Genomic DNA, 20,820 nt, shown 5'->3' with positions numbered 1-20,820 from the left:
GGTACCTCAAAAATGTCTTAATATTGATTGCTGACCTATATCTGTGAAAGGTCAAGAGATGGAAATTTGTGGACACCTGGAGAGGGATAGGGGTATAAATGGGCTGTAAGATTAGTTTATCTCAAAGGTTAAACTGAATTGTCTGTGTTTCAGTGGGTGTTCAGATAATGATTTCTTCTTTCAGAGCATTACGTTTTTCCTATACATTATTAGAAATAAGGAACTCCTTTAGAAATCAGGTTGGATTCTAGGGTGTGCTTTATCCAATCTGGGATCTTTTTTTATTTTTAGGAGGTATTATTCAGACAAGACAATGGCTGACATCACTACCAGGTGGCTGGGACCTACTCCCATTTTATTATGAGACTGACTGTGGATGGCAGCTGTGTTTCTAAAATTCAGATGTAGAGATAAGGGAGCGATCAAAAGAAATTATGGTAGCTGGAGAGAGACTGAACATACGAAGAAAGTGGGGCAGGATGTTATTTACTGAAGTTATTACTTTGTTATTGTTCTGTTGTTCAGGTAGTTAAATAAAAACAGGCAGTTAGCTAGCTAAATGCTGACAGGTGTAAACTCTGAGCAAAAGAAGGCAGGTTCTCACTGCAAGTGAACCTATGCCTCCTATGAGATTCAATTAATTGTTTAAAAAGGACAAAGGTCTGTCTAGAACTAGCTACTCCATGGAGTTATTTGCATAATGCTTTGCATAGCCATTACCATACAGAGGAGTGGTGTGGCAAGCATGATATTCAACTACTTTTGATTCCATAGCCTCAGTGATATGCTGTCCATTCTGGGGGCAGCCTCTAACATGTCCTTAGAGCAAAACTCTAGCTATAACCTCAGTATCACAGTGAGAAGCACTACCTATATTCTATTCACATTGCTAGGCCTTTTTAGATTGATTTATGAGCCTTTTCTTCCTGTTTTCTGATTTCTCCAGGCTTATATATGTCCTTATTCTGGCTTCCAAACCTTGATTGCAGGGAGCTTACTGTAATTGTGGCTGGAGCAGGAAGATTCATTAGGTGGTATAGGGGCATCTGTAGAAGTAATGGAGAGACCTATCAGTATTCATTGATTCCACAATGGTTTGACCTAGCCTGCTTGGTTCCTCAAGTATCATTCACCAAATGTGTTCAGTTTCTAGAGCTAGAACTCCAAAATTCCAAGAAATGGGTGTTCTCTGGGCAGAGTGTTTGTTTGAACTCACCCTTTATTCATTTGAGACTGAACTGGGTGGGCCATCTGAGTCCAAATCCATACCATCTATCTTTAGGCATATAACAAGGACCTTTTTTGGGGAAGATATCATCTGTGGGGAGAAATGGGAAATTCCCAAAGGCACTTCAGATCTCAGAAGAGCTCTACTGCATTTCAGAGGTGCCTGGCTCCCTCCATCCATTGTACAGGCAGTCAGGGGCAGCTGGGCCCTTTGCTCAATTAAATGAAGTGGGATGGAAAAATATGCTACTACCCTAAGCCTCTGCAGTTAAGGTTATTCTGGGAGCAACATGGCATTGAACAGACAGCAGAGGGTACTGAAGAGACGATTTATGTGTGGAAATGAAAATTAAGAATACAGAAGCCTGTTTGATAGCTGGTGCAGAAATACTGAGAGTACAGTGTGGAGCAAATGAATGGTAGTTTCTGTCATGTCATGTTGAGACTCTGAGGCTTCCTGACCGAAAGCAAGTGTGTAGCAAAAGGGGTATCTTGTGGGACAGAGTGGTTGTTCTCTCTGATCACAGTTTGCACAATGTACTAATGTTTTCACACCTAGGTCCTTCAAGCAAGGCTGGAGTATTTAAACTGAGATACATCAGCTCATATCTGCTCCTGAAAGGAGCAAGCCAGCCCGCTGCACTCCCCTCTCCCTCATTTTGCCCTGCTTATTGCAGCTTATTACTGACAGGGTGGTCAGACTAGGGAGCAGCGCTTGAGCAATTTCTATATCACCTGAAGGCAAAGCATCTGGGATAGCTCAGATCAGCCATTAAAACCATTTAAACTAACCCTGCTGTTCTCCTTGGCTGCAACTGGCATGAATTTAGATGCTCTGTGATAATAGGTGATTCCCTCTGGGAGAGAGGCAGGAACAAGAGGCAGTAACCTCTTCCAGCTTCTCAGCCAGTTGCTGCAAGGTGATGTCTGTCCATGCACTCAATATTTCTTCCTGCGTGTAACAGCAGGCCGTAGTCCGTAAGCCAGGAGATTAAGGTGATGTTCTTGGCTGTGCTGCAGGGTTTTATTGCCTGTTTCTGGAATTCTTGATCTGTAAAATGGAGGGATAAGAAGCAAAAATTCATTCATTAGCATTAAAAAAACTGTCTTGGATGGAAGCACAGGAGAAAAATCCATTGCTACTGTCATAGCTTAGATGCAAAGAGGAACCTGTCATTGTAAGACATTGCACTATGTCAAGTATGGCTACTAACACACATTAGATTACATCCATGTGGGCAGGAGCAGATAGACTCGTGTGCCTTCCACTCCTACTCTAAACAGGCTGAACACAAACCCAGCTCTGGCCCAGACATGCTTAGTGCCCTGTTAAGTTTACCACATCCCCTCTATTAAATTTGTTACCTAAGTCACAGTGCTGTGCTGATGCAGCAATGCAGTATCACAACTGACTGGGTATAGTTTCACAGTGTGGGACCTCTGGCACCAGTATGTGTTTAAAGAGTCCCTGTGCCCCCTTGTCCTGCATACTTGCTCCCACTCTTCACAGCCCTACCCTATCACTTGGGCTGACAACTGTTTCTGTAGCTATGCTGGAGACTGGATCAGCAATCTGATCTGGTTTTAAAACACACTTTGCCTCTTCTTTTTTCTTTTGTTGCATTTTTCAGCATTGTTGACTGGGCAGTCATTATAGCATGAAGAGGGAATGAATGCCAGCAAGGAGGCAGAACACAGGCTCCTTAAGCTTGTATTGTTATCAAAGTCCTTAACCCCTTAACTTGCTGCCCCTATGTGTGAGCTTGGGGCATATGGGCTTGTCTGTACCCATCTGTTTTGGCATTCTCAGAGTTACATGGATGCTTGGAATACTTTTTAATTTCCAAAGCATGAAAGTTTTGTATCTAAATCTGCTGCGGATCATGTTTTATTATCTGACATGCTGAGTGGTGAAGAGCATGTAGGCCCAAGGGGACCAACTGGCATTTAAAATGGGGCCTCAAAACAAAGATTAAACTGTGATTCCTGTGGGCCATCAGTACAAAGTTAAATTTAGTATTTTTAAGGGGCCAGGGATATTCTTTAAAGCCATCATTACTGTTCTGAGGCTGACTTCCTTGGGCTGTCTGTGGGGTGGGAAGAGAGAGGTGATCACCTTTAACTGTGATGCTGAGCAGAAGCCCAGTTTAGCTACTCTGATCTGTCTTGTGGAAGAGTCTTTCTCTCCATTGGTGCTGAAGTGAGACTAGAGAGTCAAGCTAAAGCAAAAGCCGTGAAAGTAGTCCTTATGAGCCATTCGCAGTTCAGGAGTTAGAAGTTTTCCCTTAAGTTTAAAAAAAATGCAATAACTCCATTTGGAAGGTAATTGCACCCTGAATGAAATGAACTGAGATACGGAGAACCACAAAAGGTAAGTATCCTGTTAATAGGAAACACTTCTGTATTGCTTTTCTGGGGAGTGGGAGGAATATTAAAGACCAAATGATCTGGGAATCTGCTACAAGAAAGTTAGAATAAAAAAAAAAAAAAAAGCCAAAGCAGAATAAAAAAAAAAACAAAGACCTTCGAGAACTTGCCACACTGCTTTGCTTAGTTTTTTCCCTAGGCAGTTTTTATTGTTTCCCCTTCCCTTTCCCTTCTCTCCTTTCCTGTCTTCATAGGCCAGCAAGACCTTTTTCCCCAGAAAGCTGTAGCTTTGCATATGTAAGGTGTAGCAACTATATTCCTGGAGTAAAGAGGCAGTGTGAAGAAAATAATGAAGTCTGCTATTGACCTGTAGAGGAAAATTATAGGAATTAATTGGAATTTTTTTGTCACTGGTACTTTTTGACATTTAGCAACTTTGTTTTCCTTCTGTTTAGATATTTTTCCTTGTCTTTTATACATGTCTTTTTTGTGTTTTATGCTAGTAGTAGATAATGAGAAACCAAAGCTGGCAAATCGCTTGAAAATTCTCCTGAGGCACAGCATAGAAAATTCCCTCTCCTGCTCTTTGATTCTGCCTGTGTGTACATATGGATATGTAAATCAAAACAACGATGTAGTGATTATGCAAATCCATGAATTGATTGCCTGACAATCAGCAATGCCTCCTGAGTATCTAAATTCATTTATTTTACATTTGAGGAAATTCTCCTTTACTGTATATACATATCAGACATCTGATCAAAATACAGTGAAATACTTGACCGAGGAGGAGGGAGGACAGAAAAGTAGCTACATGCCCTAATTGCCATTCAGTCTTTTTTGCCTGAAAGAGTTCAGTTTTGAGATTTGAAGAGACATGGGGTCTTTCAGGGCCAATAAGATAGTAATAATGCATGGAAGGCAGGCAAAGTGAAGTAAGAATTCTGGAAAATTAGTGTAGAACCCAAAGGGGAAAGAAGAAAAATAGCCATTCATATATAAACTTGGATTATCACACTAGAAAAGTAAGTATCGACTAGTGATGGGTGACATATCTCCTACCACATTTGTTAATTCCATAGGTTCAAATGACAGCTTGTGTCACATAATACTGCAATTTAACACGTATCTCAAGTCTTGGAGCTAGCAGCTGCTTTGTTCTGTGAAAGTTGCTCTGGATTCAGGCAACTTCAAAGTAGCAGAGTGACTGCATTTTCTGCTGGCACCTCTGTTGGCATTTGATGTTAAACTGAGGAAATTCCTCCTGCTGCAAGTTCCTCCTGCTCCTTCCCCAGAACACCAGTGGGCCCCCAGGCAGCCACAGCTGCTCTGCTTTTTGAGGAAGGCTGGAGGTCACTTTCAAGTAGGGGAGCAGCTGGTGCCTTCCCCGCTCCACTGCGCTTTTGGTGTGAGGAGGCTGGAAAGGCAGTCTGCTGTTCCCTTCTCTCCTTGTCCCACCTCCTCCCCTGCCAGTGCTGGACCCTCCTATGGTCTCACTATGTTCTCCTGAGTCCCATGCCATGCTTTTCAGATTGATTTAACATTATCACCACACTGAAGTGGTCTGGCAGTACCTTTTTTGGTGTTGAGAAATTTAAGTGGTATCACTGTTCATATTACAATGTAGGAGCATTGGATTCTGACTTGGCTTGTGGAAGGGGACTCCCATGTATGTGTGAGAAGGGTTGGAGAAAGCACCTTCCTAGTGCCCTATGTTGTAGGTAGACTCAAGCAGTCTTGAAACAAATTGAAACTCCAGAGGTAAAAAATCCCATTTTATATTGAAGATACATAAATGTGCATAGGCATCAGAGCTGTAAGACATTACAACCTCGTGGCCATATTTCTGAACTGCTTGGCAGCAATCTGTGTAGCTTAGTCTCAGGAGGTGCTGTGTCTCTTGAGCTGTTCTTCATATCTAATCTGTGCTGGCACTATAGGCAAAATTCTCAAAAAGGTCTAAATAGTATAGGGGAATTTCTGAGTACCATTTTATTAAAAAATAATACTGTTAATGTCCTGTAGTTTCTCAAAATTTGGGGTAAGACCATATTTTTTTCAGTTCCTTTGTATTTGAAAACAGTAAGGCTGATATTGTTCAAACTTTAAATAAGTGTTTCCCCTCAGGCTCTCTCTAAAAAAGTCAGCCTAAAAGGTAAAAGATTTGAGAAAGTTACAACTACCCGGAGAGAAGCCTTTTAGCATGGAAGGGCTGAAGTGACCTTAACCTCAGTAATCTTCAGTCCTACTGCCAGGGTAGCACAAGCATAAGTTTGTTGAGAAATGAACCCAGATGAACTCTGTGTAGATAAAGAATTATGGTAGAAATATAATGAATTTATTAGATACAATATATTATTTATAGAAATATATGATTAAAATAAGAGAAAATGGAAAACACATTCTAAATACTACTACTATATCTTTTTTCACCTTAGAAATTGTTGATGGCAATGTGAAAATGACGCTGGGTATGATCTGGACTATCATCCTTCGCTTTGCTATTCAAGATATTTCAGTGGAAGGTAATAGTAATGCGACTATGTTAAATAGTTAGTAAATTTGTTTAAACACATTTTTATATGAATTGTGCATAAGTGAGATGAGTGTTTTAAAAATGAATTATTTTTTCGCAGAAAATGATACTGCAAGTTCCCTACCTGGTGACAAAATCAAATTCTGGAGGGAAAAAGTAATTACTCTCCTTATCCTGACAGAGACCTCGAGCCAGCATTTTCTAAATGCAGAAGTTCTGGGCATGTCTCTCAGTTATAGAGATAGAAACATGCCTGTGTTCCTGAGCTTTGGTGGCCTGAAACTATGCTGTACCCTGCACGGTGGTCCTATTTCCGACATACTTTTTTAGTCCTGTCCATTTCTCACATTCTTTGAAAATATTATCTGATTATATCCTCCTTCTTTCTATCACTTTTTTTTTCTCCCTACTGTTTCAGAATTTTTTTTCTTAACTTTCACTTGGTAACTGGCTCCAGAAAGTGTGTTGTAGTTACAATACTCTTTTTAAGTCAAGTCTATGCTGTGAAAAGTCTAGAATTCTAGAAACTAATCTCAGTTTTCAACAAAAGTATAGTCAGTTCAAGCTCTGCATGCTGTCCTGCCCATAATTTCTGGGACGTTAAATGTGGACCTAATGGTCTATTTGATTTTTTCTGTCCTTTACTTATGCATTCAGATACCCATAGGGTTCAGATGGTGAAGGTATTTTTTCAGCACTTATACCAACACAATCTTTTATGTCTAGTTCTATTATATTTGTATGGGGTATTTTTCTCCAAATAGACATTCTGCTGTCCAAACAATATAATTTCTTAAACTTCTAATATCCCAGAATTATTGTGCAGGCTGAGACTCTAGTCTGAGTTGTTCCAGTTGAGCTGACCTCTGTGTCCTAATGGAGCCCCATTAGTCCACTTGTATGAGTATCTTTTAGGATTAAATGTTGGCTTATGCCAACCTGTTTCAGGTGGGTGATGACATTTAAGGTGACAAGAAATTAATTACTTGAGCACTTCTTACATTTTTCCTTTTTTTTTACTCCCTGGTGTCTTTTACAGAGACCTCTGCCAAAGAAGGGCTGCTGCTGTGGTGTCAAAGAAAAACTGCTCCTTACAGAAATGTGAACATTCAGAACTTCCATCTTAGGTAAACTTCCATTGTTTCAAGGGGTAGAAGCAGTCTAAAATATTTTAGGTCAAATTTTTCCCACCATTGAGTAGGTCTATATTTGACAGGAGAATTTCACTCTTCACTGTTAACTAGACTTTTTTCATATTCTCATGCTCTATCTTCAGAGTCTTATTTTGCTTAGCCTTTGGCATTATTTACCATGGCTTCCATAATTACTATTTAAAAGAAAAAAATCCCTACCACATACAGAATGATCATGTTACATTATTAGAGGTCCTTGGTATATGGGAATACCTGAGTACTGCAGCATAGTAACTTGGCAAATGACTGCTTTCGGATGAGAGCCACTGTAGGTATGGATTGTTCTTGGCAAAAATACTAATGTGTTGAGCATGCAAATATCTCATTATGATGAATTGGTCTTTATTATTTTGTAACATAACTATAAATAAGGAGCCAAAAATGCACTCAGTACAGACCAGCAGCACTTTAAACACGTTTGTTTTCAGAATCAGGATCATTACCTAAGTTGGAAAATTTAGTGAGGCTCCAGCCTTATGGTTCTGTGTTTTCATCAAGGGCTAGAAAGGGAGTTCCAGGCCATATGCAGGCTGACTGGTTTTGAGATTTTACTGGGCTAGTTCCTGTAGCTCTGCCGGTGACCCACCTCATTAAACTACATGACTTGCCATTTGCACTGTTTAACCATGTGATCTTGCCTTCCCTGAAGTCTTTATAGTACTTACAAGAGCTTTGCATTACAGTGTTTTGGTGTTTTGAATTTATTCGTAATGTGCAGCACCTAAAGCACATGTAGTGATACGACAAGATACAGTTCACACATGCATCCACAGATAAAAAGAATTTGTTTGAGTTACAGTCCCTGTATTGCCTTTAAGAGATTTGAAATTTGTTACATATTATTTTCCTTGGATATATAGAGGTATATTTCAGTAGAGCTTTATATGGATGCAGGGTATACTGTAAGTTACAGTATCAGAATCTTTGTATATATACATATGCTGGTCTAATATGTGGTATGGGGAAAAGATCTTGAATGGAAGTAGCTTGACTAATGTTTGGGTTGATGGGCTGTTACGGAACTACTTTACAATGAGCTGTCCAGACCATTTTAGTCTATACCTTTTGGAAAAAAGCTTTTTGTTAGATTGGTGCTCATTTTGATTCAGTTTTACCTTCTGGATGATTTTATATGACACTATGTATGTATATTCTGCTTAATTGTATTACATTTTTATTGGAGATGGTTCTGTTATTTGATGGATCTACGCAGACATCTCAGTGACAGCAATTCTAACAGTCTTAACATGTTTAGTATCACACACTTACTGCACAGGATAAGACCTCAAACCCACAGCCCCACTGATTGCATAAAGTGTTTACATAAAGTGTCTTTCAGAATAATTGCTTCTGGCTGAAAGGAACTTACCATAATCTTTCCAAATAGATGTTATTTGTAGCTCTGTTCATCGCCTATTCTTGCCTCGGAAGGTGGTAGGCCCGAAGTCACACTGAAGTGTAAGACCTCAGATTGAAGCTGCCATATGTGTGAAGTGTTTAAAGTAAACTAAGCTGATTTATGACTTCTTACTTCTATGAGCACAACATGGTTGTGCGATTAAAGTTGTCTGAAATAACTGACACAGAAAAAGCCAATTGCTTCATCAAATTCAAGTAACTGCAGGTTTGCTGTCCTTTTATTTTTTCACAAACATGCTGTAGGTGTAATAGGAGATTATGCACTTTCATTGATGAATGTGTACTCTGAGCTATCCTAGAACTCTGCACAAATTAAGCACGTGAAATTGAGGACTGTTGCACATAATGTACACTGCCTAGAAAAGTATTATGGAGTCCTTAAGCATGTATGGACTGTAGAGTAAGATATGTACTACAGGAAAAAGAGTACAGTAACAGAAAAGCTTAGAGACATGAGAGTTGACAGAACATAGGTGTCAGGATTTAACAGGAGAGTTCCTGCTTGGTTTTAAGCCTTGAGCAAGGATCAAACTGTAAAATGCCATGACTTTGTTAACTCATTTTTTTCCATTCTATTTTTTGTTGTAAAGCTGGAAAGATGGCCTTGGATTATGTGCACTTATCCACAGACACCGACCTGATCTTATTGACTACTCCAAGCTAAATAAGGTCATCAGTCTGGGTGGTACAGCATGCTGTCCTGCAGTGATTTGGCTCACTTCTGGTTTGCTTAGCATGTTTTCTAAAAGACAAACTGAGGAGTGCATACTAATTCTGACTGGCTTTCTAAGCTCCCTCCAAAAAAACCCAGTGACATGGAGGAAAGGACCTCATGACTGTCCTGTGTCCTTCTTTCCTTCCCATTACAATGATTTCAGCATTTTATTGCAAATAATCTGGTCCTCAGCTGCCAGGCAGGTGATGAAGTCTTTTACACTGCCCAATATGGATGTTAAATACATTGGAATTCTCCATTCACCACTGACAGTATTGTACAGTCCATCCTGGTTTTTATCTGGTGTAAATGACTGTAGATAGCAGAGCAGTAAACAATGAGATGATAATTAATCCTAAAATTCTTTGGAACAAACACTACCCTTGGTAATCAGGAGTACGCAGTAAATTACTAGTCTTACATAGAAAATATTCACTAATTCTTAGATTATACGTCTACCTATACTTCCAGACAAGTGAAAACAAAACTGATATCCTAACTTCCTTAGGTAGTACCTCATGGGGATTACAAAACTATTTTATTACAGTGTGCTACTCATGGCAAAATGCATGTTTTCTAAAAGATACCAGCCACTTTGGTTTGAGAGGGAGGAATGAGGAGCAAGTAATAATGTCAGTATTTCTGGGTATCGTTACTGAAGAATAAAACCTAGAAAGAAAGTGGAATGTTGTCATTTTACATTAGCTCTCAATACATAAGTACCATTTTCTGCTCTCTGGAATGAATGCATCTTGAGGTCTCACATAAACACCAGCAAAACAGAAAACTTAATCATGGTTTTAATTTGTTGAGTGCAACTTTTCATTGATGAGAGAGACTGGTAAATCGTAGACTATATTTTCCATTCCGTGCCCCTCCATTACAAACTGATTTTACTAGTGGAATCAACAGTTGTCAAAAAGCCTTTGATGAGGGAAAAGATAAATAAGTGAAATGAAATTACTTGAAAACTTAGTCTGCTTTATATATATGTTAAATTTATGCTGGAGTCCCCAAGGTGTGCAGTGATGACAATTAAATGAACTTATTCCTAAACACATAGGATTTTAACTTAGGCAGTTAAGACAACTGCAGATCTGAACCAAAGGACAAAATACTAGCCATGAACACCAGCTTGTTCTCTAATTCTGTATACAACCTTTCCTATGGATAAACAGTTTCATGGAATGACTAAGCTACCTGCCTCTGTGTACATGTGCTTAAGCGTGGCACAAACAGAAATTAGTTTGATTGAGTCTATGCTTTGAAAAGTGGTACACAGTACTAAAGAACTTCACAGTATAACCATACTATATATGAATGCTGAGAAAAGGGAATAGAACATAAGCAGATCTGCTTCAGCATTACTATTTCCCTCTTAGAGGTTTCCAAAATAAGAACAGGTCAGATTTCAAACTGAGGCTGAGCTGTGGCACGTAAAGCACATGCAGAAAAATCCTAAAATAGATCTTGCTTTTCTGACCTGGCTGTGTTTGATTGACTGCTCATTTTGGTTACATTAACAGCTGTCTTGGTGTCTTGTTTCTTGGTTTCTTATCTCCTGCATGCTGTCCTTTCCTTTTCTCACCAATGTGTTTTGTGTGAACTTGTAGCTGGAAAGATGGCCTTGCTTTCAGTGCCCTTATCCATAGACACAGGCCTGACCTTCTTGACTATGAGAAGTTAGATGAGGTATTTCTTTAGCTGTAGCAGAGATTTTTAGTCACTGTGGCTTGTAGTTTTGTTTAAAAGGATGGGTGATGGAGATCTCCAATTATTCAGAAGTTGCTGTGATTTTAAATAAATCCTTTACCAGTGGAGCACTATTTACTCATGGTCTTAGTACCAAGCACACAAATAGGAGGTGCTCATCACTCATCCATAAGCAAAGTGTTTTAACCTAGTAAATAGGTCTCTCTTAGATTTAGTGTAGTTTTGTCCCATTTAATTTGAGTAAGAGTTTTTGTATACATATTTAGTAAATGTTGTATTACACATGGTGTCTTGTGTAATAGCAAAAGTAAGTTCATGGGTTTTAAATATTGTCTACATTTTAAGTTTCTTTTAATGTCAATGATGCACAAAACTGCTAAATGATGATAGAGTAAGAGCTTATGATTAGAGACACTGTATTCTATTATACCCAATTTCTTAGGTTTCAAAACGTACACTGTTCTTCGTAGTACATTTTATTGAACATGCAGCTTTTAAAGGAAAGGCTATCTAGTATGGTATGTTTATAGAAAGACGTCATGGGTGTTACTACTTATGATACCTGGCATATGTATGTGCATGAGGAACAGACTTCTGTGAAACTTAAATAATTGCTGTGATTCCATACTAAGTAATCTTACTAAGTTCATTTCAAAGTAGACAAAGAAGCATTCTTGAGACTGGGTCCCTTTATAGGAAGTATCTGTATTCAAATGGAAGCCCTGGAAATTCCCTACAGAAAACCTGTTAACATTTTTCCAGTGCCCTCCAGCATCTCTAACTTTGCTCTTCTGTGTCCTATTTTCCCAACCTCTCTCTGTAGACATTGGCATTGTTCAGAGGGGCTATGATCATTTAGCAGTTTGTGAATACGTGAAAATAATAATAGCATTAATGGCATGAACTGCCATTTCACATAGGGTGTTTTCTCTCCAAGTTGATACAGGGAGGCTGCCTTAAGAGCAGCCCTAATCTGACGCACTCTTCTGTTGTCACCAATAGTTGTCTGTAGCGTAAGACATGAAATGTGTGCTGTTTATCTGAACTGTGCTCATTGCTTCCTTTCTCTTTCCTTCAAAAACCAAAATCAGAATCAAAACCAGAAGTTCTTGAATTTCCACAGCTCTCAAATTCAGTTTATAGAGGCATTACGGATTTGTCTGTCCAAGCCAAAACTGGGGAGTTTTGCTCCTTCTGGAGAACTGTTCTTCTGTCTGTGCTTGCTTCTTCTCATGCATGCACCTGACCAACAGAGAACTCAGTAGAACTCCTATTACTGTAATATAACGTATAGTAGGTATAAAACATGCAGGACTAACTTTGTGATGAACAGTCTAGTACAGTATACTGGACCAGTGGCCTTGACTGTATGTATTACTGCTGTACTTCATTCAGAATTAGCTCACAATTATGAATGTACACTGCATACATTATCTGTGTTCCCCTTCAGAATATATTTGCAGCAGAGTCGTAGTGGTACATAATAGCTTATTAATGTTTTCTTTTGAAAGTATAGCAGTAGGTAGACCAAAAGTTCATATACCTAGACTTTGCTATTTGAAGAACAGTAGTTGTGACTCCAGTTTACAGTTTGGAAAAACAGAGTAAGTTTTAGTGTACCTACTGTAGTCTTGCTTCAAGGAAAAACTTCTGTCTTTGACTAGTATTTTCTTCTTTAATGCAGGATGACCCCATAGGAAATATCAACCTTGCCATGGAAATTGCTGAAAAGCATTTGGATATCCCTAAGATGTTGGATGCAGAAGGTGAGAGTTATATCTTACTGAAGTTTGTGTTACTCACAAGCAGGAGTCAGTAAAACTTGTTTTGTATCTAGCAAGTTTTCAACATTTGCTCCACATGAACCATAATGGAGCAACCTGCTTTGTTTTCAAACAGTGTTTTCCTTCTTGTGCCCCATGTATTGGATAATTTAACTCACTTTTTGCTTCATTGCTTATTGTTTGTTATTGTTTGCATTTATTATAGTACTTTGGACCCTAACCTCAGCACATGGCCCCACTGTGGTAACTGAGGTAAAATGCAGGATCAAAAGATAATCCTTGCCTTTAAGAAATTAAAATCTAAGTCTAATAAAGGGAAATACCACTGTCAGCAGCTTAAAGCATATTCACTTTTTTAAATGTTTAAGTGAGAGGGCCAGAAATAGAAATAGAAGTACAGAACTTTCAAAATATACTAACAACATGCCTCCTATGAAAGAGAGCTAGGTTGAAGGAAGCATTTTTCTTGTTTATTTTAATTGTAAACTTTTTGCAGTGATAGTTTTAACAAACAGTTTTGTGTTTGGTTTCTCCAACGATCTTTAGAGTTTGTTGACGAATAACAAGGAAATATTTATTAAAGTTACCTGAATTTCTTCAAGATAACCGAACTTTTGTACTCCAGGCAAAAAATGGTGCCAAAATACTGGAATTTACCTACACTAGTTCAAAGCATTCTTCTCCTATTATGCAGACTTTGCTCTGGTGGCTTGTCAGTAGAGCAGTGATAGCATGGGAATTATCCGGAGCACTCGAACTGTGTCTGCTCCTCTTGAAGTCTTTGGTAGGAAAGTTAGGCCAACACAGGATGATTTGGAAAATCCAGGTTGTTGTGATATCTTCGTTGAAGAGGTTTCTTGTTTTCATCTTCATGCTTCAAAACTAATTGTTTTCATCTTTTGAATTGCAATTCCCCTTTCAAGCACCACTTAATTATTTTACTCTGAAATGCTGTGCAAGGAATAAACAGAAGTGCTACCTCCTTACCATTGAACATCTCCTACTATCATTCTCCTTTCCCCATTTTTTTTCTCTTCACATACAATGTAAGAAACCTTTTTTTTTTTTTCCCCTCACCAGATTTTCTGCACGTTCTAGCCCTTATCTTACTATTCTCCTTCTTGGCAGGGGAGGGGGAAATGAAATCATGCTGCTTCTAACACCCACTAAGTATTCACCATCACTTTTTACTCTCCTTACTTCCACTGTGTTCTCAGTGGAAACTTAGGAAAGTTTTGTTCACAACTATGTGAAGTAGATGCAAAATCAGTAAATACATTGGTCCTGAACTTAGAAATCCCACTGTTAATATTAGAAATTGTCACCTCATTCCTGGGTCTTTTCACACCAGTATCTTCCCACTCCTTACACTGGCAGGAATCCTTGCTGCTTGCACTAGTGTAATTCATCACTCAGCCATAATTGGTGTAAAACCACCTTTTCCTGCCTTTCTCTGTTAAGTATTGAAAAGGTCCATTTTTACCAATGTACCCATACCTTGATTGCACCCTCTCTGTACTTTTACTCTTTCCTGCCATAATAGGGACAAAGCTATCAACCAGCGAAGCCAAAGTCTCCTGTGATTTATGCTGTTAACTAAAAAGACAGACTGGTGCAGGGATTGCAAAACTGTTACTATCCGAGCTTTTCTTAGCGCAAAATGCATTTCTGGACTGCAGGAGTTCTACAGGTTTCCAATATATGTCAATATCCTGTCAGTCACGGGGACCCTGTGCTAATATACACTGTATGCAATCCTATTTTGTGACTGTCAGTGGCTGTGTTTAACTCTGGAATAATTCTAGTGATTTAGGTGAAGTTGCTTTGGAGCGACAGTGAAGCTGAACCCAGTAGATCTGCCAGCCGTGCCATCTGCTTGGAAGCTTCCACAAACCAGAAGGTAGCAATACCCTTCTGTAAAGTCTCAGCCTTCAGATGTTTTGCCATTTCAGGGAGAGTTATATCTTTTCCATTTACTGATGCCTAAAGCTTAGGTAGCTTTGCACTGATATCAGTAAACAGATGCAACCTGAATAATGCTGTATTTATTTTGAATCCTTACAGCACTGAGGTGGCATCATCAGCATAATCTGATGGAAGTACCTTGTGAAGAATTTCTGAGCAGTTAACCCTCTTCTCTCTACACAGATGTAGTAAACACTGCCAGACCTGATGAAAGAGCCATTATGACTTATGTTTCCTGTTACTACCATGCATTTGCTGGTGCTCAGAAGGTGAGACTGTAGAAGATGGATCAGATCTCATCCTTCACCTTCTGTCTTGTTTCTTTCAGCAGTTATTCCTCTTCCGATCTTTTCCTCACTAGTTGCTAGGACAGCGTCTTAGAGCTGAGCTCATTTCCTTTTGCCTGATTTTCTCTGTGAGCCGCTGTCTCAGTAGAGCCAGTAGTAGTCTATCCATTTGTTCCATAGGAACAAACCTTCCTGTCTCATCTTTCTGTATATTTACTAGTAATATCCAGTAGGTTTTTGACACCTGGTTACTGAATGGGATAGAGGACATTATTCTCTTTAATTGAACTTGTGTGCATTCATTTGAAGCACCTTTAAAAATGCAAGGTGAAAATAAGCTCATAGTGAAAAAACAATTTCAATAGCAGAATGCCATCTTTTTTCTCCCTGCTGGATATTATTCCTGCTACAGATGTCAAATCATCATAACAGATGCTCAGAGAATAAACCCTTCTCTTATGCTTTCAGGATTGTTTTTAAAATGTTAAATGCTTAATGGTAAGTACAAACAGCAACATAAAATGTTGCTACTATGCAAAACAGACGCAGAAACATACACAGACATCTCAGAACAGCTCTGGAATCATGTCCTAATGAAAAGAAGGAAAATTTTAAAAAGCAAGGCAGTTCAGAGTTGGACATACTTCAGGTATTAGTAACATAAAGAATACAGATGTATAATGCTAAGGTTATAACTAATCCACATGCAACTTCCAGAGAACATCTCCCCAGATCAAAACGTAGTCTGTCTTTCCTGTGTCTTAGTCAAAAAAACCCCATGTTTTAAGTCACCAGACATATGTGTGCCAGTTCTTAAGCAGATAGTCCTGGTAATATTAAGGTCACTCGCCCTGTGACAGTACTGCAGGATCAAGCTTATTAAAAAATTTCCACCTCTTTGTAAGAGCTTATGTTGAATTTCTAGTGTACGTTTTATTCTGTCAGCACCCATCAATCTAACACTAAATTTATTACAGCTTTGTAGAGTTTCCAGAGTACAGAGCTATGGACAAGAAAACAATCAGAATGACACTATGTTGTGCTTTTATTTATTCATTCTGTTTTCTACTCCTCGATTCTTTTGTTTTGTTTTGTTTTCATTTCTCCCCCCCTTTTGTAGATATTGTGAACACTCCCAAACCTGATGAGAGAGCTATCATGACATATGTGTCCTGCTTCTACCATGCTTTTGCTGGAGCAGAGCAGGTATTAATCAACTGTCCCTTCAGGTTGCTGTGTTTTTGATTGGTTGTTTCACATTTCCACTGGTTTATTAAAAAAAACTAATTTAGTACTTCGTGGTTTTAATTAACAATTGCAAGTATTACTTGAGCACTAATACTTGTTTTTAACCACCACTTGAACCTGTTTTAGTTAATGTTCTGTAGCAAGTTGAACTTCTTTAATACCAATGGACATTCCTGTTTCTAATTTTGGGTCTTTATGTGGTGATTATAAAGACTATTTCAGAAAAACTGTATTTGAAGATACTGTGAAATGGAGTTGTTATTTGTTGCTACGTCAAAATCTTATACATTTTCTGCATCAAAGAATATTTGACTTTTGGAGATTTGAGACTATTCTATACTTACTCATGGTGAGTAGTAATTTAGGGGTAGATTTTCAAAGATGCCTAAAGATGCAGAAGGGCACAGAAGACATCCAACACAGTATTTGTGCCTGGTTCCCACTGAAGCCAACGGAATTATTGGTGGATCAAAGTACTAGTATAAGAGGCAAGAACATCAGCAGCAGATCTGTCCTACAGGCTGGGATTCTCACAAATGTGGCATTTCCCACAGTTCTGCTTCATACATTTGTAGCGTACAAATGGACGTAACCCAACTTATGTGAAAAAAATAATAAACCCCCCCTTAAAGTAGTTGATATTTCTCCTTCCTCCTCAGGATTTCATTTCCTTTCCTGTCTGGTAGGCCCCCTACACCTTATCAGAGCACAGCGATGCTGTTGTGCCCTCTTGCTTCTGGGTTTGAAGGGTTTGCTATTCAGGCAAAAGGGGGATTCCACATACTCGGTCACACAGGAGTCTACACAGATATTTATTTTATTAGATATACTCCAGACTCACATTTGTATGAAAGTATAGATCTGTTATGTCAAACTGTTAAGGTAAATTTTAAATATGGCAGAGCTACACGGTGCCTTCACAAATAAATTTGGTAGGAGGCATGAAAAGATTTGCTGTCAATGGTTGAGCTGCATATATTGTCAAGGGTGTATGTACATATGATGTGCAAATACAGAGTGGTCTGGGACTCCTGAATCACATGAGGTGTCTTTCCAGTGTGGCTAACAAATCTAATACTTTGTTGGTGTGATTTAAAAAAATTAGCCTAATAGGATAACTTTAAGAATGGCCTAAGTCATCTTTGAAAATAAAAGGTTTATTAGACAACTATAATGGCAGTGTGAAATACTCCCTTGTATAATAAGGCTTCATTGTACAGCCAGGTGGTTCTGTGCTGATCTGTGCCTTATTCAGGCCATTAGAATCTATGACTAAAGAAGGAGGGTAAACATATATCTAAGTAACCCAGGAGCACAAATCAACAACTATTAAACAATGTGATTTTTATTTGCAGCAGCCACGTTCTCTCTCTTTCTCCAAGCCTGTACCTTTCTCAGAATGTGTTTATGAATATGTCCTGTTTATTTGCTGTGTTTTGCAGGCTGAGACTGCAGCTAACCGGATCTGTAAGGTGCTTGCTGTGAATCAGGAAAATGAGAGGTTGATGGAGGAGTATGAGAGACTAGCAAGTGAGGTAAAGACAGCTGTATTCGTAACATGGTGATAATTATGTTCATGAAATACTGAAAGCTGAAAGATTCATGCACTGTCTGCAAGATAGGAAACTGAAGACACTATAAGGGTAAATCTCACAGTGGTAGGGTACAAAGCTCAGTTGCCCAAGATGTCAAGGTTCAGGTGACTCCTTTGCCACAGACTTCCTGTGTGATCCCCAGCAAGTCACTCAGTCTCATTAATGTGCAAAAAAGGGTGTTTTGAGGCCTGTCATTGGTCTGTCCCAAGACCAGGCTTGCTGTCTCTCTAATCTGCAAAGATAGCCATCCTTGACTGCATGTGGAACATACAGGATCCTGTCACTCCAAGCAAGCCCGTTGGCTTTGTGTACTGCAAAGCACACCTGGACAGGGTCTCTCAGGGTGTTCACAATGCACCTGTGAACACAGGGAGCAAATGAATGAAGAAGGGGGCACATTGTACTCCTCCCGTCCTTTCTTAGTAAATGGCAAATTTGTTGACTCAGGACTACAAATGTGTAGTGCACAAGTGAGAGCTCCCTTGTCTTTAATGCATAACCTGCAAAAACATACTGAGATCATAGATACAGAGTCAGTAGTGCTACATTGGCACTAACGGACTTCTGAGTGATGGTTTTTATATGACTTGAGTTACTTGGCTAGTGTCTGTCCTGATCTCATAACTATGACTCCTTGAAATATCAAGACCAATACTTTTGAAAGTGGCAAGTGATTTTGGGTAACTCAGGTTACACCTTACATGTGTGTTCATCTATCTGAAAATCAGGGTATTTCTAGAAATACCTAGAATATCTGGGCAAATCAGTAAAAAAAGTATTGTGCAGCTTTGAAAAATCTTGTGCTTACTTGCCATTAAGGCACTGATACCAACTGAAGTCAATAATATTAAAATGGAGCAAACTTGATTAGGATTTGTGCATTTAATATGATCTTTTTTTGGTTGCTTTTCCGTTGCCTTTATTTCAACTGTTTGTGTTGGTTTGAAAGCTTTTAGAATGGATTCGCCGGACAATTCCTTGGCTGGAAAACAGGACCCCAGAAAAAACAATGCAGGCTATGCAGAAGAAATTAGAGGATTTCCGGGACTACCGCCGCAAACACAAACCTCCCAAAGTCCAAGAGAAATGTCAACTGGAGATCAATTTCAACACCCTGCAGACAAAACTGAGAATCAGCAATCGGCCAGCTTTCATGCCATCAGAGGGAAAAATGGTTTCAGTAAGTAAAGGAGGCATCAATATTCCACTCTCCTTTTTATCAACCTTCTCACAAAAATTTCAATGTGAAGGATTGAAATGCCACTTTATCAATATCAAACCACTGTTTTTACATGTTCCCTTTCATTGTAGAATCTTGCTTTCTCTTAAGCATGCTCCTGCCTCTTTGAAAGCTTTCCCTAAGAGCAAATAGTCTTAAGACATGAGATGATACAGAGCTTGCTTTGGGAGCGTTACCAATACTTCTCTATCAGTGAGGCCAGATAGTGTTTATTTAAGCAAAACTCACAGTGGTTTCACTGACAGTTTGGTCATCAGACTTACAGAAACAGACATTGTTCAATATATGTTTCTGCTTCTGCTTTTTTCTACTTTTTAAAATTAAATTTTGTTTTTTCTTATGACCGTGAAGATAAGAATAGTCAGTACCAAGAATTCTCATCTGCTGATAATTATTGTGAGTTGACTGTGGGTCAAAACATTTCCTGTTGAATGTAGCAAACCTGTTCTGTACTCTGTTCTGTCATTGCGTTTTGGTTGCTTGGATTTGATAAACAGACGATTGCACTATCTGGAAGAGGCCATTGTCCACTCCCCATACACAAAAAATACTTCAGTTTCCTACTCGTGCCTTTGAGTTTCCGAGGAAGCTCACAAAACTTGTCTAGAGATTTTGTTTATGTTGTGATTTAACCCCAGCCAGTGACTAAGCACCACGCAGCCGCTCACTCGCTCTCCCCCGCCCAGTGGGATGGGGGAGAGAATCTGAAAAAAAGTAAAACTTGTGGATTGAGATAAGAACAGTTTAATAGAACAGAAAGGAAGAAACTAATAATGATAATAATAACAATAATAAAATGACAATACTAATAAAAGGATTGGAATATACAAAACAAGTGATGTACAGTGCAATTGCTCACTACTCACTGACTGATGCCCAGTTATTTCCCAAGCAGCGATCCCCCCCCAGGCCAATTCCCCCCCGCTTTATATACTGGGCATGATGTCACATGGTATGGAATATCCCCTTGGCCAGTTTGGGTCAGCTGTCCTGGCTGTGTCCCCTCCCAACTTCTTGTGCCCCTCCAGCCTTCTTGCTGGCTGGGCATGAGAAGCTGAAAACTCCTTGACTTAGTCTAAACACTACTTGGCAACAACTGAAAACATCAGTGTGTTATCAACATTCTTCTCATACTGAACCCAAACCATAACACTATACCAGCTACTAGAAAGAAAATCAACTCTATCCCAGCCAAAACCAGGACAGCCTGTCACTTCAGTTTCCTACTCATGCCTTTGAGTTTCTAAGGAAGCTCACAAAACTTTGTGCACCACAAAGTGAAATGAGTTTGTGTTCCACATAAAATACACACCAAATCCTCTTGACACTAATAATTTTGCTATTGTCAACTTCCGAAAGCAAAGCACTTTGATAAGATAGGTATGTCAGAACAGAACACGCACATTGTAAAATGGGAGGTAAAAGCAATATATTGTGAAGACACTGAATGTATAGCTATGCTTGGAAGCCGTTTGTATAGGAGTTCCTTTCATGAACCCACCTGAATAGGGCACACTATTAGGAGCAGATG

General features: G+C 39.1%; 1 protein-coding gene across 8 annotated transcripts in view; it reads left to right on the top strand.

The window, feature by feature from the left end:
* Positions 1 to 20,820, top strand: part of ACTN2 (actinin alpha 2) — a 71,761-nt gene that overhangs the window by 27,804 nt on the left and 23,137 nt on the right. For 3 of the 8 annotated variants that reach the window (XM_030034949.1, XM_030034953.2, XM_030034956.1), the window contains 7 exons: positions 6,033 to 6,119; positions 7,170 to 7,257; positions 9,333 to 9,411; positions 12,855 to 12,936; positions 16,327 to 16,412; positions 17,897 to 17,989; positions 18,999 to 19,229. In XM_030034949.1, the coding sequence (XP_029890809.1) occupies positions 6,033 to 6,119; positions 7,170 to 7,257; positions 9,333 to 9,411; positions 12,855 to 12,936; positions 16,327 to 16,412; positions 17,897 to 17,989; positions 18,999 to 19,229 (746 nt within the window). Of the gene's footprint in view, positions 1 to 6,032; positions 6,120 to 7,169; positions 7,258 to 9,332; positions 9,412 to 11,070; positions 11,150 to 12,854; positions 12,937 to 15,102; positions 15,189 to 16,326; positions 16,413 to 17,896; positions 17,990 to 18,998; positions 19,230 to 20,820 lie in introns of all 8 variants that reach the window. The other 5 variants (XM_030034951.1, XM_030034957.1, XM_030034954.1 and 2 more) reach the window with 2 other exon arrangements.

Source organism: Aquila chrysaetos, chromosome 13 (genome assembly GCF_900496995.4).
Source record: "Aquila chrysaetos chrysaetos chromosome 13, bAquChr1.4, whole genome shotgun sequence".
NCBI lineage: Eukaryota > Metazoa > Chordata > Aves > Accipitriformes > Accipitridae > Aquila > Aquila chrysaetos.
Note: the sequence above shows the minus strand (reverse complement) of the source record. Positions and strands in the feature narration are given on the sequence as shown.